General features: G+C 48.6%; 2 protein-coding genes across 11 annotated transcripts in view; one reads left to right on the top strand and one right to left on the bottom strand.

The window, feature by feature from the left end:
- Positions 1-41: 41 nt before the first annotated feature.
- Positions 42-1909, top strand: LOC138127196 (uncharacterized). Its single transcript, XM_069043092.1, has 6 exons — positions 42-295; positions 360-583; positions 640-829; positions 879-1182; positions 1243-1335; positions 1396-1909. The coding sequence occupies exons 1-6, from the start codon at positions 42-44 to the stop codon at positions 1549-1551; spliced, it is 1221 nt and encodes a 406-aa protein (XP_068899193.1). The 3' UTR covers positions 1552-1909.
- ssh (Protein phosphatase Slingshot) overlaps positions 1543-19148 on the bottom strand; it is a 35776-nt gene continuing 18170 nt past the window's right edge. For 7 of the 10 annotated variants that reach the window (XM_069043062.1, XM_069043059.1, XM_069043061.1 and 4 more), the window contains exons 3-7: positions 10933-11092; positions 8206-8381; positions 7989-8054; positions 4876-5340; positions 1543-4812 (exon numbers count right to left, since the gene is read on the bottom strand). In XM_069043062.1, the coding sequence (XP_068899163.1) occupies positions 2439-4812; positions 4876-5340; positions 7989-8054; positions 8206-8381; positions 10933-11092 (3241 nt within the window). In that variant the 3' untranslated portion in view covers positions 1543-2438. Of the gene's footprint in view, positions 4813-4875; positions 5341-5773; positions 6618-7988; positions 8055-8205; positions 8382-10375; positions 10675-10932; positions 11093-19148 lie in introns of those variants that run through there. The other 3 variants (XM_069043067.1, XM_069043064.1, XM_069043068.1) reach the window with 3 other exon arrangements.

Here is a 19148-nt window from a genome sequence, read left to right as displayed (position 1 = left end):
TTTGACATTTGGCGCCAAATTCAAACTTCAAGTCACCGAAAATGAGTTTGCGGAAAACGAAAGCGGAGAAGGATAAATTCAAGGGGTTGCCCCAGAGAAAGTCGATGGCGGGGCCCACCCTCCTCAGCACCTTCACCCAGCCGGGGGCCATCAAGAAGAGCGTCGTCAGCGACATGATGGGCAAGCAGGCCACCTCCAACTACGACAGCGAAGCCGAAACCGTCGCCCTCCAGCACCAACTCGCCACCAAGGACTTCACCTCGCTGGAGGGGCGCATCAAGATGGTGTCGGTCACGTGAGTGAGAGCCTCCTCGCACCACCGCTCGCGGCCCGGGATGTGATCGCAAATCTTTCGGCAGGGACGTGGGGAAGGAGATCTTGTGCTGCAAGTACAACGAGGAGTTCGACTACTTGGCGGCGGGATGCTCCGACGGCAGCATCATGATGTACACGATCGACACCTGCGGCTTCGTCTCGAGCCTCATCGACGAGGAGATCGAGAGGTCGACGGCTCCGGTGACGGCGATCCAGCACCGGCCCGTCTCCAAGAGCTACCCCATCAACAACTGCTTCACGTGCACCTGTAACCGCCGCCCCCGCGCCCCAAAACTGGCGGTCTACACGAGTCGTCGGTTTCAGATGCCAACGGGTTCGTCAAGTGCTGGAACTACAACTTCAACCAGTGCCTCTACACCATCAAGGAGAACAGGGAGACCTTCGGCCTGACCTACCACCCCCGGTACCCCAAGTTCGTGACGTACGGGGACGACTGCAAGATCTACCTGTACGACGAGGAGAGCAAGACGCAAGAGAGGATCCTCTCGAGCAGGTCTCTTTACTCCGCTCGCGACCGCAAATAATCTCTAATCGAAATCTAGCAACAACCCCAAGATCCACGACGGTCACACGTCGAGGGTGTTCGCGGCGTGCTTTCACCCCCGGTCCAACTACGAGCTGCTGACCGGGGGCTGGGACGACGTCGTGCACTTCTGGGACCTGCGCCAGCCCCACGCCATACGGCACATATCGGGGGTGCACGTTTGCGGCGAGGGCGTCGACATCAACTTCAAAGGGTCCGAAGTGTTGACCTGCGCCTTCCAAGTGGAGCGCCCCTTTCAGATTTTCGACTACGGCTCCGGCAACCTGATCGGCACCGTCGCCAAGGGCGAAGAAAACAGCAAGGTTTGACACGGATCAGTGTAGAGAGCGCGCGAGCCCAAAAAACACCACGACTTGTTCTAGCTGTACATAGGGAGGTACGTCTCGAAGGACTTCGCCGTGTGCGGCGGCACCGGTCCTAACCTGTTCCGAGTCATCGACCTGAACAGTTACATGGTGAGTGTGAGGGTGCCGATTCGGGGTGTCTCGTTTTAACCACCTGGTGGGTCACAACAGAGCAGCGCGTCCGTCCTGGGGTTGCCCTCCGCCGTGTACTCTCTGGATTTGGGGCCGCCCAAAAAAGGTGCTGCGGCGCAGCGCTCGGACGTCGGGGGCCTGCCCCAGATGGCTTTTCTCTCGGGGAAGAAATTATACCAGGTCGACTTTAATTAAACAATCGCTCTTTATTGACACTTTGAAAGCGATACATTTGTTTTTATTTTACACGCTATAGTACAAAAAAGAAAAAACTATCACACAAATACACACAAAGCAAGAACAGCATCAACTAAATTTCTATTCTAAAGGGGAAATACAAATGAAAGTAATAAAAGGGATTAAAAAATCGGTCGAAAAGTTGAGAGTTTGTCGTCGCCCGGGGCTTGAGCTTCGTGGGTAGGTGGGGCCGTGGTGATTCCTCATTTCGCAACAACGTACAGGACTAGATTTTTGACAGCCAAGTCGGGTTAAAACGATACGAATTGTGATGTAATGCTGATGATATGTTATATAAAATAAAGTGTAATCAAGACCTCTCCTGCTCTCGCAGCAGCTTATTATTATTGTTTGGTTGCATCATGTGGTCCACAGTTGTTTTTTGGCAGTGAAAGAAACCGAAACGCTCTTCGTTGCCGCCATCGAACAATCACGGCAGGTCGCAAGCGGTGACAAGAAATTTATTATTACAACAGTCGAAAAATATCGTCGCCTATTTACACGAAGCAACACTTAACCTTAGAATTTACTTTGCACTATCCAGTTTACTGGTTGAAGCCGTCGAGTGTGTCGTCGACTCGTCTTGCTGTTTGTTGCAGCACACATTTCGTCGATACACATTGTGATTCCGTGAGCAGTCGGAGGAAAGAGGAAGAGTAGTGAGTGACTGAGTGATGAGCGAGCGAATGAAATAGGAAAGGGAATAGAGAGAGAGAGAGAACCGAAATACAAAATCGTTACGAAACGAGCACTTAATTACAACGAACGAACGAACGAAGGAACGAACGCAAGAAAGAGTGCAGTCACAGCCGTATTTTTCTTTTGTAATTTTTTGAGCTTTACTACTACATGGTGTTGTAGAGTGGATTGTTGTGCCTGTTGATCGTCAGCTTGGCCAACGGGTGGCTCTTCCCGTACTGTTGCTGTTTCTTGGTGGCGCTCGCGATCACCGTCGCCATCAGACACTGGGGCGAGTTCCGGACGACCGGCGACATCGGCGGCTTCTCCGCCCCCCTCTCGCCGCCGCCGCCCTTCCACTTGGACGACACCTCGACGCACGAGAATCGCGCGTTTCGCGGTATCACCGGTTTGCTCGTTTTCGGTCGTTTGGTCACTTGCGCTTCTGTGTTGTTGTTCTCGAACATACCTAGCAAATTTTTAAAGTTCATTTCGTCGACCCTCTCTTTGTCCTGGTGGAGACTTACGGGGGACGCGGGCAGGCTGTTCACTTTGTTCGCCGTCGCCGCCGCGATTTCAGCCTCGTTGTTCGTCTTCGCTTCGAACTCCTTCTTGAGGCTCTTCACCACCCCGGTCGAACCGTCGGCCGTTTTCGCCGCCGTCTTGCTGTTCAACTCTCGGGGCAGGTTTTCCAAGAAGGTGGTGCGGTGCTGTCTCACCGACGAGCAGTGGGCGGCGCTCGTCGACACGTTCGACGCCGATCTCGACAGCGAACAGTCCGCCGCCACCAGGTCCATGCACGACGGCTCCGGTGCGCTCACCGACAGCCTCGACGGGCTCGCCGCGCCCGACCCGTCCCCCGGGATCCCGACCGTCGGCGATATGGCACTCGGCGACGGCACCGTCGTCACGTTCAAATTCTTGATCAGGTGGGCGTTGATCGCCTCCGTTGGCTGCTGCCTCTCCCTGTCCTGCTCCACCGAATACTCGAACAGCGTCTCCGAGGAGGACGACTTCGTCACGGTGCCGTCGGTGCCGTTCTTCACGTTGTTCTCCTCGATCTTCTGTTTCGTCCTCTTCACCGTCCCGGGATGCCACGGAATGTCTTCTTTGTCGTAGGGGAAGATCCCCGAGGAGCCGGTCTCGAGGTACTCGGCGTGCAGCACCTTCTCCCCCTTCTCGTTGCGGTAGTGCACCGCTCCTTTGGGCCGCATGTCGTACGAACCCCACGAGCTGTTCCTCGACGGCAGGAGTCGAGTGTCGCCGGAACCCCACGAACTGTGCCTCGACAACCCCACCTCGTTCTGCAGCACGACCGCGCTGTCGTACGAACTCCACGAGCTCTGCCTCGACGGACACTCCCTCGCTTCGGGAGGTTCCGCCGGCAGTGTCGCCGTCGTCGTCGAGATCCTCTGCTGTTTCTTCTCTTCGCGGTCGAACACGCGATCCAGCTGGTTCGAAAACGGATCGCCGTCCTTCCGCACCCCTTTCTGGTTAATACTGTTCCGCAACGCGGCACTGTCCGGCTCGTTCTTCAGCACGGTCAACGAAGTCCACACCTTCTGGTTGTTATTATTACTCACTACTGCACTACTACTCTCAGTTTGGGAATCACAGGAATCACTTGTACTGTTACAGGAAGACGTCTTCTGCAGGTCATCGCCCGGATCCCAGATTTCCTTCTTCGGCAGGTTGGCCCGCACCGTCGGCGGCGATTTCTCGCCCGAGTTGTTCTCTTCGGTCCTGCTGTTGGATTCGAGCTCGCTGACGCGCTCCTTCACCGACGGCACGTCCTTGTGCTGTCCGGGAAGGTGCACGATCTGGTTCTGCGACACGCTGTACGACTCGCCGTTGTCGCACGGCATCAGAACGTGTCGCGCCTGCGTCGTCTTGTCTTTGACGACGCTCTCTTTGGACGCCGATTTCTGGCTGAGGTCCTCGAGCGACACCGAGACCGGCGACTTCTCCGACGGCTCCTTCTCCGTCTCGGGGAGGTTGTCCGGCGACCACGACTTGGGTCGCGTCCCCAAATTCCTCAAGTCCTGACCGGACAAGGCGACGTGCTTCGGTAAAGCCCGGACGATGGGAGTGGGTTCGCTCCCCACCAGGATCTTGTCCGGTTTGGAGTCGCCGCCCGTCGGCGACTTCAAGTTCGTCTCGGACTTGGATCTCTGCAGCTTCTCCTTGTTCTTCATCGCGTCCAAGATGCCTTGGTAGGTCTCCAGCTGCGACAAGAAGCTAGTGTTGGGCTTGATGCACGTTCTCTTCTCCTTGACGTGGTGCATCGCCGTGCGGAAGTCCCAATTGTAGGCTTTCATCGCGTACGCAATCACCACCGACGCCGACCTGCTCACGCCCATCTTGCAGTGCACCAGGACCTTGGAACCGTTCCGTTTGGCACTGGTGATGTATTTGAAGGTGTCGTCCCAGTATTTCAACAGATCGGTTTTTTCGTCGTCGCACACCCTCACGTTGTAGTAGTTGAAGGTGCCGGGGAAGAAGTTGTCGATTTCTCTGGTCACGTTCAAGATGTGACCCACTCTGCAAATAAAAATACCACACTCTTGTCAAAACAAACCCAAACCGATGCGGCGACCATCTTACCCGTTCCTTTGCAACTCCTCGTAGTTCGATGCGTTCCACTCCGAACCCAGATAGACGTGGTCGAAGATCTCCGTCGGGGCGTCCATCTGTCCGAGGATGGTCAACATCTCCTGGTCGATGAAGCTCTTGTACTCCCCCAGGTCCATGTCCAGGTCCTCCTCCAACCTGGTCCTGATGTACTTGCTGGTCACCTCGTCGAGATCCACCGACATCATGATCTCCTTAAGCGTCGTCCTGATCACCTTTTCGGTCTCCTCGCGTTCCCTTGGCTTGGTCCGGATGGAATCGGGCGACGGCGGTCTCTTCGACTCGAGATTGTCCATCGCGTGCCATTCGTTGAGACAGGATCTGTCCGATTCGATCCTCTTTTCATAATAATCGACCCAGTCGTGGGTCAGACCGCCTTGGAAGTAGTTCTGCTCGCGCGCCTTCGAACTGACCTTGTGCAGAGTCTGGAGGGCCGACCTGCACACACAAAACAACGTCAGCTAAAAGGGGTTGCTCGGTTTGGTGCGCGAGAAATTCCCAACAAAGCGACACCCAAGGACGTCGACTTCGCCGCGCTGGTGTCGGTACAGTTGGCATTTATTAAATAATTAATGTTGAGCAAGCCACTGTTGTCACAACACCTGAACGACGGGAAAAACATTCTTGGGTCGTGTTTTGATGGATTTTAAGGTCAATGGTGAATTGCACCGTAATGAATCACCCGTCGGGTAAAAGGATGAAGACGATAAAAATTGAAACGAGTCCGGTGACTCCGGAGTTGTGACGCGATGACGATAAGAAAATTGTCGATAGCGATTTTGAAGCGGTGCCCGAGGCAAGGAAAACACTCTGGACGTCGCTCGCCATTATCGAATTTTGCTGCCGATATAAATAACCACCCCTCTACTACCTATCGTTGTCCCACGCAGATCGGTTCGTGAGGCTGGACTTGCGGTTGACGACCATTATCGCATCAACGTTGACGTCCGTTCCACCGGCGATGGACGGACGGAAGAAGAGCGTCGCGACGACAAAAACGTCAGTCGTCCTTCTGAACGCCGATCGTCCTGGACGAACGGCGGAAAGACTCGACCGCACCGGTGATCACTTCACAGGAGACTGGACCAGTAGTCATTGAAGGAACCGAACATGGCCATCCGCGACGCGGCCGACCTCCTCGCACACACCAACACTAAATCCCGCGCGCCGTATCCTTTTAGAAATGACACACGTCGCACCGATGCCACGCAAAGATCGTCCGTTCGACGATGGGGGAAAAACACGTTACGTATCCCGGAGTCGACCGCCCGATCCAGATTCGCTGTTACGGACGAGAATAACGAACAGACGGGGGTCGCGGCGATCCAGCCGAAGGACCGACTCAAATTCTATTATGGTGCATAGTAGAAGCGAGACGCGAAAACTCGTTGACGAGAACGTCGTATGTGGTACTGGACGGAATGGTCGCGACAACGTGCAAATTAAGCCGTGGAAAGGAGAGGAGTGGCCGCAAAAGCGACCTGCTCTTAGAACCACGGCCTTATTTAGGCATCCGACGGACAGAGGTGGACTCGCCGTTTTTGATATTTCGAAAACGGTCGAACCGCGCGCGCGCAACAAGAAAAACGCAAAAGTCGACAACCGCCAAACGTAGCGCAGGGGTCTGCCCCTGGACCTATACTTTTCGCACCACGACCAAGTTAATTTGGTGGCTCTAGTAGTGATTCTGTTTGTGGTGGTACTTCTTCTTACAGCAACTTTAGTTGGGGCAAAAATTTTTTGATCGCGCTGTAGTTTTCTCCTCCTTCAAAATCGACACAATTAGATTTTGTTCCCTTGTAGTTATTTTTGGCGGATTCGGATCCACCTCCCGAGATTCCGATTTCAATAAGGGAGACTTTGACGGTTTCGCGGTCGCGAACTTCCTTCGGCGGCGCTTCCATAACGGGTCGCGTTCCCACAGTTAGGTCCTCGCGACCGGTCGGGACGGTTTTTCTGCTCCGCCGTCGTCTTCTGAATGAACGGCCGTTTTAATATGTGCGTCCGGCGATGTCGGTACCGTTAGCGCGCTGGGGCCGGCGACGAAGCCGCGTTTCTCCCATATATGGCCGCCAACCTTCACGACGCACTCACTACTCCATTCAGCTCGTCGTGCGGAATTCACCGGGATCTTCCCCGCCTCTCTGCATCTTTGCGGTGTGCGCGCCGCGCCGACCTTCTCGGGCGAAAGCGCCGCACCAAATTAAGGGCACCGGGGCCGACGCGTTTTCGCCATCTTCCCTTATTTAGCGAGACCGACCGACCGACCGCCCACCGGACTACTCCAAAAACGTGAAAGTCCGCAAAAAATTACATCACGAGAGGTGAAAGCGCCGTCCCCGACGAACGATGTCGTTGGAAAGGGGAAATCGCGGTGGCGGCGCCGGGAGCGGTCTGAAAATGGCACCAAAGTTTCCCGACGCCAAAGAGAAAGTTTCCGCGAAATAAAAAAACTAAAATAAATCGCTAATAAACCACGAAGAACCACTACTGGATACAGTTTTAGAAGTGTCTCTCACAAAATAAATGATCCGTCTTTGCCAAAACTGTCAAATTTAAAGAAAAACGGGAAGCGGTCTTCCCAAAGTCCAGATTTGAACCCAATTGAATTTCCGTGGAACGACGTCGGTCGACTTGTACGCCAAATACTAATAGGGTACAGTACCCGCCACCGAAAAAAGAACATTTTGCAACCCACAGTGACAAATTCGACGAAATTGTAGTAATATTGAAAAAATTCGTGTCGAAGTTTGTGAAGCTGTCGTCGTCGAGGTCAGAGGAGCACGTTGTCGTCGGCCGTGATTTATTTTCCTTCTTTTTTGCTTCTTTTCTGTGGACATTAATGACGTAACTGACCTTGACAAAGCGTCCTCCGATCCGTCGGGTAAACGTCAAAAACTCGAGAAAAACGGCGAATTCAATTGGTCCCGCCCCCGGGCGCTAGCGACGTCGCGGCTATTGCCATAAATGGCGGCGACGGCGGCGTCGAAGGACGCATCTCTATAAAGCGCGCTAATTTTGGGACGGTCGGCGCGCGCCTCCTCCCGTCGGTGCACCAACTAATAAATATCGGACGGGGCACTCACCACATCGCCTGGACGGACACCGGCTTGAAGATGTGATGACGGCTGCAGACGCTGACGCTGAATCCCCTGCGACCAGAAGAAAACAAAACACACTGTGAGTTTTACGGCGCGCACGATTGATCGGCAGACGGCGCGACGCTCTCGCCACGCCGAAGACGATGACCTCCGGAGCGGTGTCCGTCGTCGTCGTCGCCGTCGCACCGCGGTCACTACTCACCCATCTCCGTCCAATCGGATCGCCGTGTCGGCCATGACTTTCAGGACGAGTCCGACGGTCGTCCTCTCGTTGCAGTCGATGCCGAGCAGGCAGGACTCCTCGCCGCGCTTCCCCATCCTCGAGACGATCACCAGGTAGCGGATGCGGGTCGGATGGACGCTCTCCAGCTTGACGGCCTGTCAAAGATACACAACAAACGTCAAAAGAGAGAAAACAACAACCACCGCGTGGAAAGTTTCGTCCCGGAGGTGAAACGACAAACCCAAGACGAATGCGGAACGCACGAAACGGATTCGTTTTCGTTTCGATGCTAAAAATTTCCATACGATGTTGGATAACGGGCGAAAGTTGTCGCGCGGTGCCACTTCACGAACATCAAACTGTTTTAATTACCGGTAATGCGGCGGAGGCAGCTTTGCCAACTAATTAATCGCCGATACATCGGGTGACGGAAGAAACTTGGAACAGTTCTGGTAATTTGCTTCGACGGGTGAACAACATTAAACGTAAATTGCGCCGCCGGTAACGACTCGTCCGTACCGTTTTCCATTTTTAATGTTTCGAATATGTACATTTAAATCGGTTCGCAGATCGAGAAACTGGATGCTGTCGCAAACATTCTTATCGCAACGATCGCTCTAGAAATCTTTGGGGTTAACGCTTGAACACCGAAACAATTACCAATTTTGACGAGCTTCGAGATCACACTTTCACCAAACTCTAAGTGACATTTGACACGAAAAATACTTCCACGATTCATTTTAATCGGACATTATAATCAGGCGTTATTACGTCAATAACTCTTACAATAAATGCGAAACAACAATTCCACCTTACTCTTTTATGACTTATTAATAACAGTTATAAACTGCAGATTTACGATCGAGATAAACCAAGAAATAATTATTTCACGAAAAGTAATTTCTCGTTCATTTATGTACAAGCTCCACCAGAAGTTTTAACTCCCATTTTGACACACTTTAATAAATGAGATCATCGCCACTTATTCGACGACCAATTTTTTTCATTGTTTTACTTATACCGAAAAATTTGCAACGTAATGAAACAGTTTTTATTTTATTTTTTAAATTTAGATCTTCCAAAAAAAAACCCTCCCAGTTAGTTCAGAAAGAAAGGTTTCAGAACTTGAAAATCGCAAACAAAGCATTTCGTCTTCTATTTTGGTTGTGGCCAACAAAAGAAAACTACGAGGGGCCAGATCAGGAATGTAAAGCGGATCACCAAGTCGTAAACAGTACCTTCAGAATGTACTTTACTATTAACCAGAACAGTACCTTTCGGTGTATCGTTTCAGCGCGAATGACAGAAAACGAACGGTAACAGAGTTATTGCTACCAAAGTAGAACTGTCAAAGAAAGAAACACGAGGCATTTATTTTTATAGTCTATTTAATTCATGCAAGTGACGTTTTAGATTGCAACAATTTTCGACGCAGCCTACGCAACATCCAACTTCTCAATTAGCCAAGAACTTTTTGCAGTTAACTTTTGACCATCCAAACAATTCGACATGATCTATTCGGACAAGTTGCGAGATCATCGAGGCCAAAAATTTGACGTAAATCACACTTTTAACAATCTTAAAGTGGCATTTGACGTTGGCAGTTCCAATCAAAGACGTGCAAATTTTTTCCGGGTGGCCCGTTTCAATTAAGCGAGTTACGACGCCGGTTAACTCTCACAAGAAATGTTACTTAACAATTCTGTTCGACTAATTTCTTTATTGCTTGTTGATGATGATGGAAATTCACGATCGAGATAAAAATAAGAAATAATTTCGTGGAAGGAGCAAATTCGTTCGTGTGCAAGATTCGCGAGACTCCCGTTTTGGCGTTCGCTAAAAAAATCATCTTGTTTACACGATTATTAGCACCGCCACGTCTGGCAGTTCCTTTGTTTGATCTTCGCGCAACAACCGCGCAATGATGGTGAATTTTGTGCGTCGCACAAAGAGTCGACGAATTCGACTGATTTGTTGCGAAATCGCAACGACAACACACGCACATAAAAAGAAAAATTATGCGCACTTTCACTGTTCCGCGACTGGCATGTCAAACGGATGCAAACGAAAAAAATCAAATAACAACAATAGTGTTGACGTGACGTCGATCGCGAAACTAAATAAATATTCGTCGGAAAACGTTCATTACCTGACCTGGAGAACGACGATGACTCCACGTCAACACCACGAACCGACAACGGCACATTTCGTACGCGGTGGCAGTACCCTGTTTCGTTATGTCGTCGTCCGACGATAACGACGTGAAAGTACCGTCTGGTCGGGCCATCGTTTCTTCCTTATTTTCGGCGTGTCGTCGCACTTCCACCCGAAAAAGGTCACTGGTTGGCGCGCAAATGCACGCGCCTAGAGTGCGCCCGAACAACATCATCAAGTCTCTCCCGTCCAGTGGTCTATTTGCGTTTTTGGAACGGGATCAGCGCGAGTCAGGGGCGAGAACTCCTCCAAGGAAAAAAAAATTCTTTACGCGGACGCCCGCCACGTAACACTTAATTATAGATCGATAGCGGTGTTTGCGTCCGTGCACCTTTCTCTTCTCCGGCCGGATCGGGACCTTTAAATGTCAGAGTGCGCGCGCGAAAACAAAGACCGCGGACCATCTTCGCCCCTGCCTCGTTCGATTTTCGATCGAATCGATGACGTTCGAGCTGCGTCACCGATGACGGCAACCCCGCACGCATCACTTACCATCTTGAGCGTCTCTTCCGGCCGCAGCAGATCGACGATGGACTGGAGGTGCTTCCGGATGTTGCTGTCTTGGGCGTCGGGCCGTCTGCTGGACTTCTGCGCCTCCGCGGCCGGCAGCACCAAGGCTGTACCCTTGCCCGCGAAGTAGCACTCGCTGAGGCTGCAACACGAAAAACAACACATCATCAATCGTCCAGATCACGGACGGGTGGTGGTACCGACCCGTCGACATTGACGGCGAAATCCGGAAAAATCGAAAGCCTGCTAATCGTGGAGGCGGGAAAACTTCGACGAGACACCGAAACGCGAACGGGTCGGACGGTACTGCACCTGGTGACGGATCCACGCCAGGTACCGGACGTGGGCGACCGAATTCACGCCGACGTCGTTGGCTCCCGAAACAGCAAAAAATCAAACAGATTTACGCTCCGTACGAAAATCGTAGTACGAACCTCGACTCTTGTTATTATTACACTCCGTTTCACGGAAATAGACTTCAAGGAAAGCGGCCCGTGGCTATTTTTCATCCAACAAAATTGGAACGAGTACACGAGCCGCCGCGCTCAGGTACCACTCTTCCCCTGATCCTTCTGCACGGACCGCGCTGTTCGCAGTACTTCCCGGTACCGGTGTGCTCCTCGACAAGTTGGGAAAAAACCACTCGACTTATTTAAATAACAAACAAACTCTGATGGCTGATTTAAAGTCATATTGCTTCATTAATAGGCGAGATTGCCCGGAGCGACGTTTAAAGTCCAACCAACTCGAATTTGCATTAGTACCACAATGGCTAATATGATAAATACGTCAGTCGGGTTTGTATAATCGTCTCGGATGTCAATCACCGGGATTGCTGAATAAATTTGGAGGCAGGTGCATCATCATCCTGGGAGCAAAAATCGACTCGACCGATGAGGACGACTTTGGCGACGAAAAAATTCAACAAAACCAAGGAGCAAATCATTTTCACGCGCCATTCCGATGGCCATTGTGAATTTTTTCCACCAATATGAGAGTCAAATCGAGCGTTACCGTGCCAACAAGTCCAATCGGAGGAAAAAAGTGGCAAAGTGGAGCAGAAAAGGACAAAGAAAAACACCAACAATTTCGAGATTCGACCACGTTCGGTCTTATTAATCTCGACGATGGTAATGTAATTGTTTTCGCGTTTTAAGACGAACCGTTGGAACAATGGCCATTTAAAAAGACGCGTACGTGAATCATAATTGCAAACAACAAATTGAATAATTTATTTGACGACTTTTTTACGACTTGTTTAAACAAAACACGTAATGAAATTTATTCCGCAAAGAATCTCAACGAAACATCTTCACTTTTGCGGCTGGCAAACATCGCACCACGCCGCCCCCGCCGCTCATCCGACGAGCACACAGCCCGGAGACGCCGCCAAACAAACGCGCCCCTCTTCCGGTCGCCCCCGACCCCACCCCCGTCGGAATTCCGGCGCCAGATGGTGGACGCAGGTTTCAGGTAGCCCCGGACCGGTCTTCACCCCGAGGGTGGTGCAGCGTGATTTCCGTGATTTCTTGTGACGTGGAGAGACGTCGACGGCGACGTTCGCTGCCAAATTCGATTGGCCGTGACCCACATGCCGGAACGCAAATAAAGTTCGGTTCGCAACGGACAAATGAAATTGGATTGCGCAATTAATTGGCGGCGGTGAATGTTTAAATAACAACGGCGAAAACTGACGGAGCGAACATAATCGTTCGATTATTATGCTCATGTGCGGCGGTACCGTTGGTACTTTTGTGTGTACGTGTTGTATGAATTATTTTCGTTTTTTGTACTTTTTTTCCCCAAAGCTGTTGCACCAAAAGATAATGGAATGTGGAGGGAGTGGGCACCGTTAGGTGGTATTGGCATTGGCACTTCGGTACTGTCTAATTACTATCGCCGTTTGCAAAAAAAAAGTAAAAGGCCGAATTTTTCCACGCTTGCACTCTCAAGCACGTCCGGTTTTGTTTGTTTATTTACATAATTAACAGTAAACCACTTCCATTATGTACCAATTACGGACTCGTAAACTGTTATCGATGATTTTGTTAATTTAAAAAACATTAATTGCCGTGTTCCCTGTCACGTCGAGATTTTACCGCTTCGTGCATAGATAATTGCAGTACCTCTGATACATACATACTCCCAAAGCTCTATCTAGCATGACCGGTACTGCAGAGTATGAAACATTGTGTCCTACCGGGAAATAAAAAAAATCGTCAACAATCTTAGTCACAAGGTATACTCCTAAAGCTTGTTTGACACGATACTAAATTTTTGAGAAAATTTACTAGTAAATGAGAGAGGACCAATGAACGATCAGGATCTGACAAAGACAGACTATGATCCTGATCGTTCATTGGTCCTGTCGAGGGTCTCTCTCATTTTCTAACAAATTTACTACGAAATTTAGCATCGTGTCAAGCAAGCTTAAGATTTTGTTAATTTAAGTACATAATATTAATTGCCATAATCCCTACTCCGTCGACAATTTGACCCTTTGATGGCAGCAATTTCTTCCGTTCTATAATCCCAAAGGCCAGCGCAGCTGCTACTGCTTCTTCGCCCTTTAGGCAAGCTGCAAAATCCCTACTGCAAACTGAGGGCTTGATTTGAAGTTGACTTGCGACGGTCGCACTTGTTGTCATGGTAACGTCGCAAGAGAGAAAGATGACGCATATTGGTAATTAATGTGTAGGACAAAGATTTGCGCTGCACCACCAATAAACCATTCACGATTATTTCAAATTCGGACTATCTATGAAAATCTGACATTTTAGTTGGCAGTATTGTGATTTGTCTTAATAAATCTATTTTAGGTTATAATTCAACCGAACACTGCTCCCAAGTTGGTACATTTTTTAAATAATTGAACGCATTAGGAACAATAATCGTAAAATTGTAATTGAAATGAAACATACATATTTGTAGGGCAGTTCTGGGTAAATTCTTATTAACTAAATTAATGACGGAATTGACAACAATGCCAATATTTAAAAACGAAACGTCATATGACAGGACCTGACGCCAATCTAACAAAAAAATATCGCGGCCTCCTGCGTGTTTAAAATAATCGTGAACGGCATATATTTGCGACCATAACTTGAAATCGAGCCCTGAGAGCTCACAACATAATGTTTCCCAAAACAGTTCAATTCTGTCCCCCGAGGAACAAATCAACAATTTTATGGATTTTGAAGTCACAGTGCTCATCTCTGCGACAGCGCTATACCTTGTCGAATAGTACAGTTTAGCTAATAAAAGCAACGAAACCAAATTTGCTCATCTTTCGTTCTGAGCAGCCTTGCAAGTGGTGTAGAACCTGCGATCCAACCTGGGTCTTCTTTTTTAATTTATTTCCGATGAACAAAAAGATTGCGAATTCCGTTAGGAGAAACTGCGTCGCAAAACGGACAGTTTGACCACAAACAAGCCAAAACGAATGAAAATGATGAATGGCCGCTTTAAAAAAAAATACACACAGTGACTCAACATCATGATTCAGTTCGCCATTTATGTGACACTCGAAAATTTACATCGTTTTGGTGGCGTAACGACAAAAACATGTACATTTCATGCCGAAACAACAGTTATTATCCAATCAGTCTGACAAGACACCGATCCATCAAATTCGTGTCTCTCAGCTGTTCAAAGCCCACTCTCGACCACTTCTTTCGGCGATATTTCAACCGCTGACATAACACTGTTTCGGCTCCTCAAAAAAAAAACAAAAAAAAAACACGAACCGAAATTCCTCTCGCCGGAAAAATGCACGAGCGACGTCGCGTGCACCGAAATATCACGGGGAGAAAAAAAAGGAAAAAGAAAAATCCCAAATTCTCTTGTCATTTTTCTTTGTCAGCTGCGGGGCCGTCCGGCCCTGCAACCGGAGACCGTTCGTATTTTTTCCGCCGCTCCTCCGATCCAGCGTCGTATGTGGAACGCTCTCACGAAATCCGGTTACCGGAGTCGTCCTTCTCGGCTCCACCTGCGAGATTTACGAGCGAACCTCCTCGATGACCCAGTGGTTCCGTCCGTTTTTCACTTTTCGAACCTTGTACAGTTAGGTCTTGCACGGTGAGCCTCCGGTGCACGGGTGAACGACCATCGCCGTCGGAGCCAATGCCTTCACCACGGTCTAACGAGCCACCGACTGACTGGTGCACGTACGGGGAGGAAATCCTCCCCTCGACGCACCCGGAGGACGAGAACGGGGGCACGGTGCGAACTGTTGCACCGCCGCCAAAGGTGGACATTTTTTCGTCGGAGAACAAAGGATCGTCGCGGACGAGGGCGGCGAGGGGGCGGTCACGCGAGGGTTGCCCGAACGGACGTTGGCCCCGTGACGTAGACGGCGTCGCGACGATCAGGTGAGGCGGCGACGGCGGGAGGCGAGGTTCTGTCTTTTCCACGTTCGATAACCACAACAAATCGACCCCCGCGGTGAAGGATGATGGAAACCGGGAGTTTAGTCTAGAGCCGAGGAAATGGGTTGCGTGCTTTGTGTTACCAGAATTACCATCACGACGCTATTAAAAGTTTCTACATGGTGTATGTACAGCTGGAAGCGGGCCAGGTGCCAAGGGCGCCGCAAAAATCTTCTCCTTGCACAATGTCGTGTCGTTATTAAATTTGAATAATCGTACTCTCCACCGACCGTTTGCATTCTGCATAATGGCGACGGTGCAGTGTTGCCAACATAATTTTTAATCATTACGCATCTCGCCAACATTCTACGAACACAATTACTTTCAGAACTGTGACAGGTCTGAATTATGTATCTCTTCCGCTAGAATTCAAAAACAAACTTCGAAAAAAAATTTGCTTTTTAAAAAAAATAACTGTTACGCCACTGTGTTTTCCACTTTCTTCCTTGGAACGACCTCAAAAATTATGTAATTATTATGTGGAGGGTGAGTCTTGTGGCGCCTAAAATGGTCGTTTCAAGCTTTAGCGGTAGTTTGCATGCAAATGAAAGGAAACTGCTGATATTTCAAATTGGACGTTATGAAAAACCAGAACAAAAGCCCGAGTAAAACGTTGAAAACAAAGGTTTTGATCGATAACGTGAACTAAACGCTGAAATAGCAAAATATTCATATTGTTACGGCAAAAACAAAAGAGCTTCAGAAACTTTATTCGGAAAACGTTAAAAGCACACGAAGAATCAAACGTCACGCGGCCTGTGCTTGCTTTTGTTTCCGTTGACGTATGGCGTAGCTTCATCAATTGTCGAACGTCATTTTTCGGCCAACACGCTGAGTCGTGAATCATTCATTTGGAAAAAAAAAAGTTCATTTTAGAACCACCCAAAAAGAGTTTTCCCGGATTTCTTAATTATAATACATATATGTAATATAATTATGATCAAAGTGAAGAAAAAAGGAGAAAATGAAGAAAATGGCAGGCACACCAACGAAAAAGACGACCCGCGTTGGTAAAAAGAGGAAGGAAACCAAGGCTTGCTTGACTAGAGATTTTTCTGAACGCTCGTTATAAAAAATTATATGTATTTTCTTTTCGACTAAAAAATTCAAAGTTCGTGACGCATCGCCTTGTTATTTGTGAAAAGTTCAGCAAAGCATAAAAATAGTTAATAAAAATCATCGGCTCATTGAACCGATAAAATAAAATAAAAATCGTTTTGTTTAAAGTACCTACCATAAAAACTGTTTTATGAAATTGTAAATGTTTCCAAAGTCGCAGTTGATCTACACGGAAAAAATGTTTGAAACTCGGTTAAAAAAAAAACACTCTGAGAAACTAGCTGTCAAAAATAATTAAACAAAAATTGAAGAGGTCAAATTTTGAAAATCTTAGGAAAAAATTTGTTTGCTATGTGGAACAACAAATACAAAAACCATCTGATTAAGGGCGCGCGCTCACCAAGTTCGTATTCTACGCATCAGACAGATAACAGCAGTTTATTTAATGAGTTCGTGTGTAAATTGGGCCTTTTTTTTCACAAGTGGGACATTATTAAACGCGAGTGAAACGAGCGTTTTAAAGGCCCACGAGCGCCAAAAAAAGCGCAATTTACACAAAAACGAGTTGAATACAACGTTTTTTTGTTCGACGAGCCCTTTAAAGGCTTCAAATCGCTTAATAAAATCTTTAAAATTAGCTTGATTTTTCGTTTTGACAAGTTGTAACAATTATCAAAATCCGTTCACACAGGAGAAAATTCTCAAATCTGACAGTGTCGAACAAAACAAAAAAATCCTTGCTGCGATTCATGTGACAACTCTCAAGTCCTGATGATGACGTTAGAAAAGTGAACAATTGCTCTAGCGGTGACGACCAGTCGACCACGCACAAACCAGAATTCTGGTGATTTCCATTTTTGTGCTTGCTCTATTAGATGAAAAAATTCGAAAAACAAAACAGAACAAACTATTGTTCAATAAACAATTTACAAGTTAAAATATGTTTAAAAAGTCTACTTCGTGGCAGCGATACCTACCTACCCAAGAAAACATCCAGTAAAATAAATGCGTACAACAAAAATCGAGCGATCAAATTAATTTGGAATCGAGTCATTCATGGATTTGAATCCGTATGTCTTTTGCGATTGATATGTCAAGATCTAACCTGTGTTTATTGAAGCGTGGAGTTCAAGTAACGACATACGATTTCGGATTCATGGACAAATTAATTTGATCGCTCTTTACCGCAGAAATCTTGAACTATCTGTAGATTCTGAACAAAATCCTCATTTTTGTGGTACGTCAACACAACACCGTCATCCGATTCGTTATAAATTGTCACCGATAAATACGCCCGATTCGTGAACGTCAATACTTCTTATCTTCGCGATTAATCACTCGATAATTTTATTTTATACATCGTAAGTCGTTCGACATTTTTTTCATTTCCTCGGTACATTCCCGTTCCCACCGCTCATCCTGACCTTTTTTTTTCCCTCTCGAATCTTGCTCTCGTAACACAAACACAGATGTCGTCGAGGTTGTCACTTCCTGCAGAAAACGTGCGTGCCACCGCTCCGCCGCTTCCGACCCCCTCGAGACCGCCGCACCGCCAATTCAACGGGGGACACACCGCAAGAGAAAAAAAATTGGAGACCTCTCCTCCGAGGCCTCCACATTTCGAGAGACAGGAGCTCCCTTCCCGCACACAAACGGACTTGTTAACGCGAAATTACGTTTGCCCTTTTGAACTCGCCTTTTCTGGGGCCGCTTTCACATCGACTTTCGCTCGGACGCGACGTCGACCGTGTCGAAAAGCCCCGCCATCCGTCACCTGAAAACCGGAGGACCCGATTGTCGACGGTCGACGGTGCGGCACCGTCGATTAGGACCGGGACACGATCGAAAAGCATTTCGAAAAATGTGTCCGGACGACTTCTTCTTCCTCGGCGGCGACGAAAAAAACCATTCAGATTTATTGACCGACCGCAAAATAGACATTTCCCCGAACGGAAAAAAATCGAAAAGGAAAGGCGTTCCGGTCGCCATCGATAAATAATTCATTTCGTTCTAGGTATTGTTGGGCTGCGGTGCGCCAAGGCCGACCGAAATCGAACCGTATTGTTCCGACCTCCGGGTGGACGACACCGGAGGAGACGTCGCCGCCGCCGATGCAGCTCGCGCGCGAGCCACGATGACGGCGGCGTTTTCACCGACGATCTCCTCTAATGCAATAATGAGGAGATTTTTTACGCCGAGTTCATGTGCTCGCTCGAATTAACTCGAGGAACAAAGGAAACCACCGAGATAGGCACTTTCTAAAAGGCGCCTCCACTGACATTTATTAAATCAATCAAGAGAGGAAGTACGTAACTAGGCGATTACGTGCCGGTCGCTGCAGGAATGAATAACACCACCGAAGAAAGAAAGAAAGAAAGAAAGAAGAAAACGCAATTTTCCGACTTCCGCTCCTTCGAATCGCGAATTTTCACAAAACCCCCGATCGAGGTCGAACGTTGTTCCGATCGCGATGGTACCAACGCGAAAACATCGAAACTGTGCTGCTGCTCGACAGTTTCACATACTGCCCATATAAGAAATAACGTCCTAGATACGGGTTTTTTCCCGATATGTGGAAAGTTTCGGTTATTACTTCTCTTCCTGACATACTAGATCGCACAGAAACTAGCGACCGTTATCTTTTTTTTCCACTTGACAGGGCGTGTCTCGAAATCTCGACGGTAACACCTCAAGGATCTATCTCGCGACCGC

The sequence above is a fragment of the Tenebrio molitor genome, chromosome 3, assembly GCF_963966145.1.
Source record: "Tenebrio molitor chromosome 3, icTenMoli1.1, whole genome shotgun sequence".
Classification (NCBI taxonomy): Eukaryota; Metazoa; Arthropoda; class Insecta; order Coleoptera; family Tenebrionidae; genus Tenebrio; species Tenebrio molitor.
The sequence above is the reverse complement of the archived record's forward strand: the minus strand, read 5'-3'. Positions and strand labels throughout refer to the sequence as shown.

Bases quoted from the DNA above. Each gene is read 5' to 3' on its own strand.
- LOC138127196 (XM_069043092.1), top strand. From the start codon at position 42: ATGAGTTTGCGGAAAACGAAAGCGGAGAAGGATAAATTCAAGGGGTTG. The intron at 830-878 runs GTCTCTTTACTC...ATCGAAATCTAG, and splicing joins GAGAGGATCCTCTCGAGCAG to CAACAACCCCAAGATCCACG. The intron at 1,183-1,242 runs GTTTGACACGGA...GACTTGTTCTAG, and splicing joins AGGGCGAAGAAAACAGCAAG to CTGTACATAGGGAGGTACGT.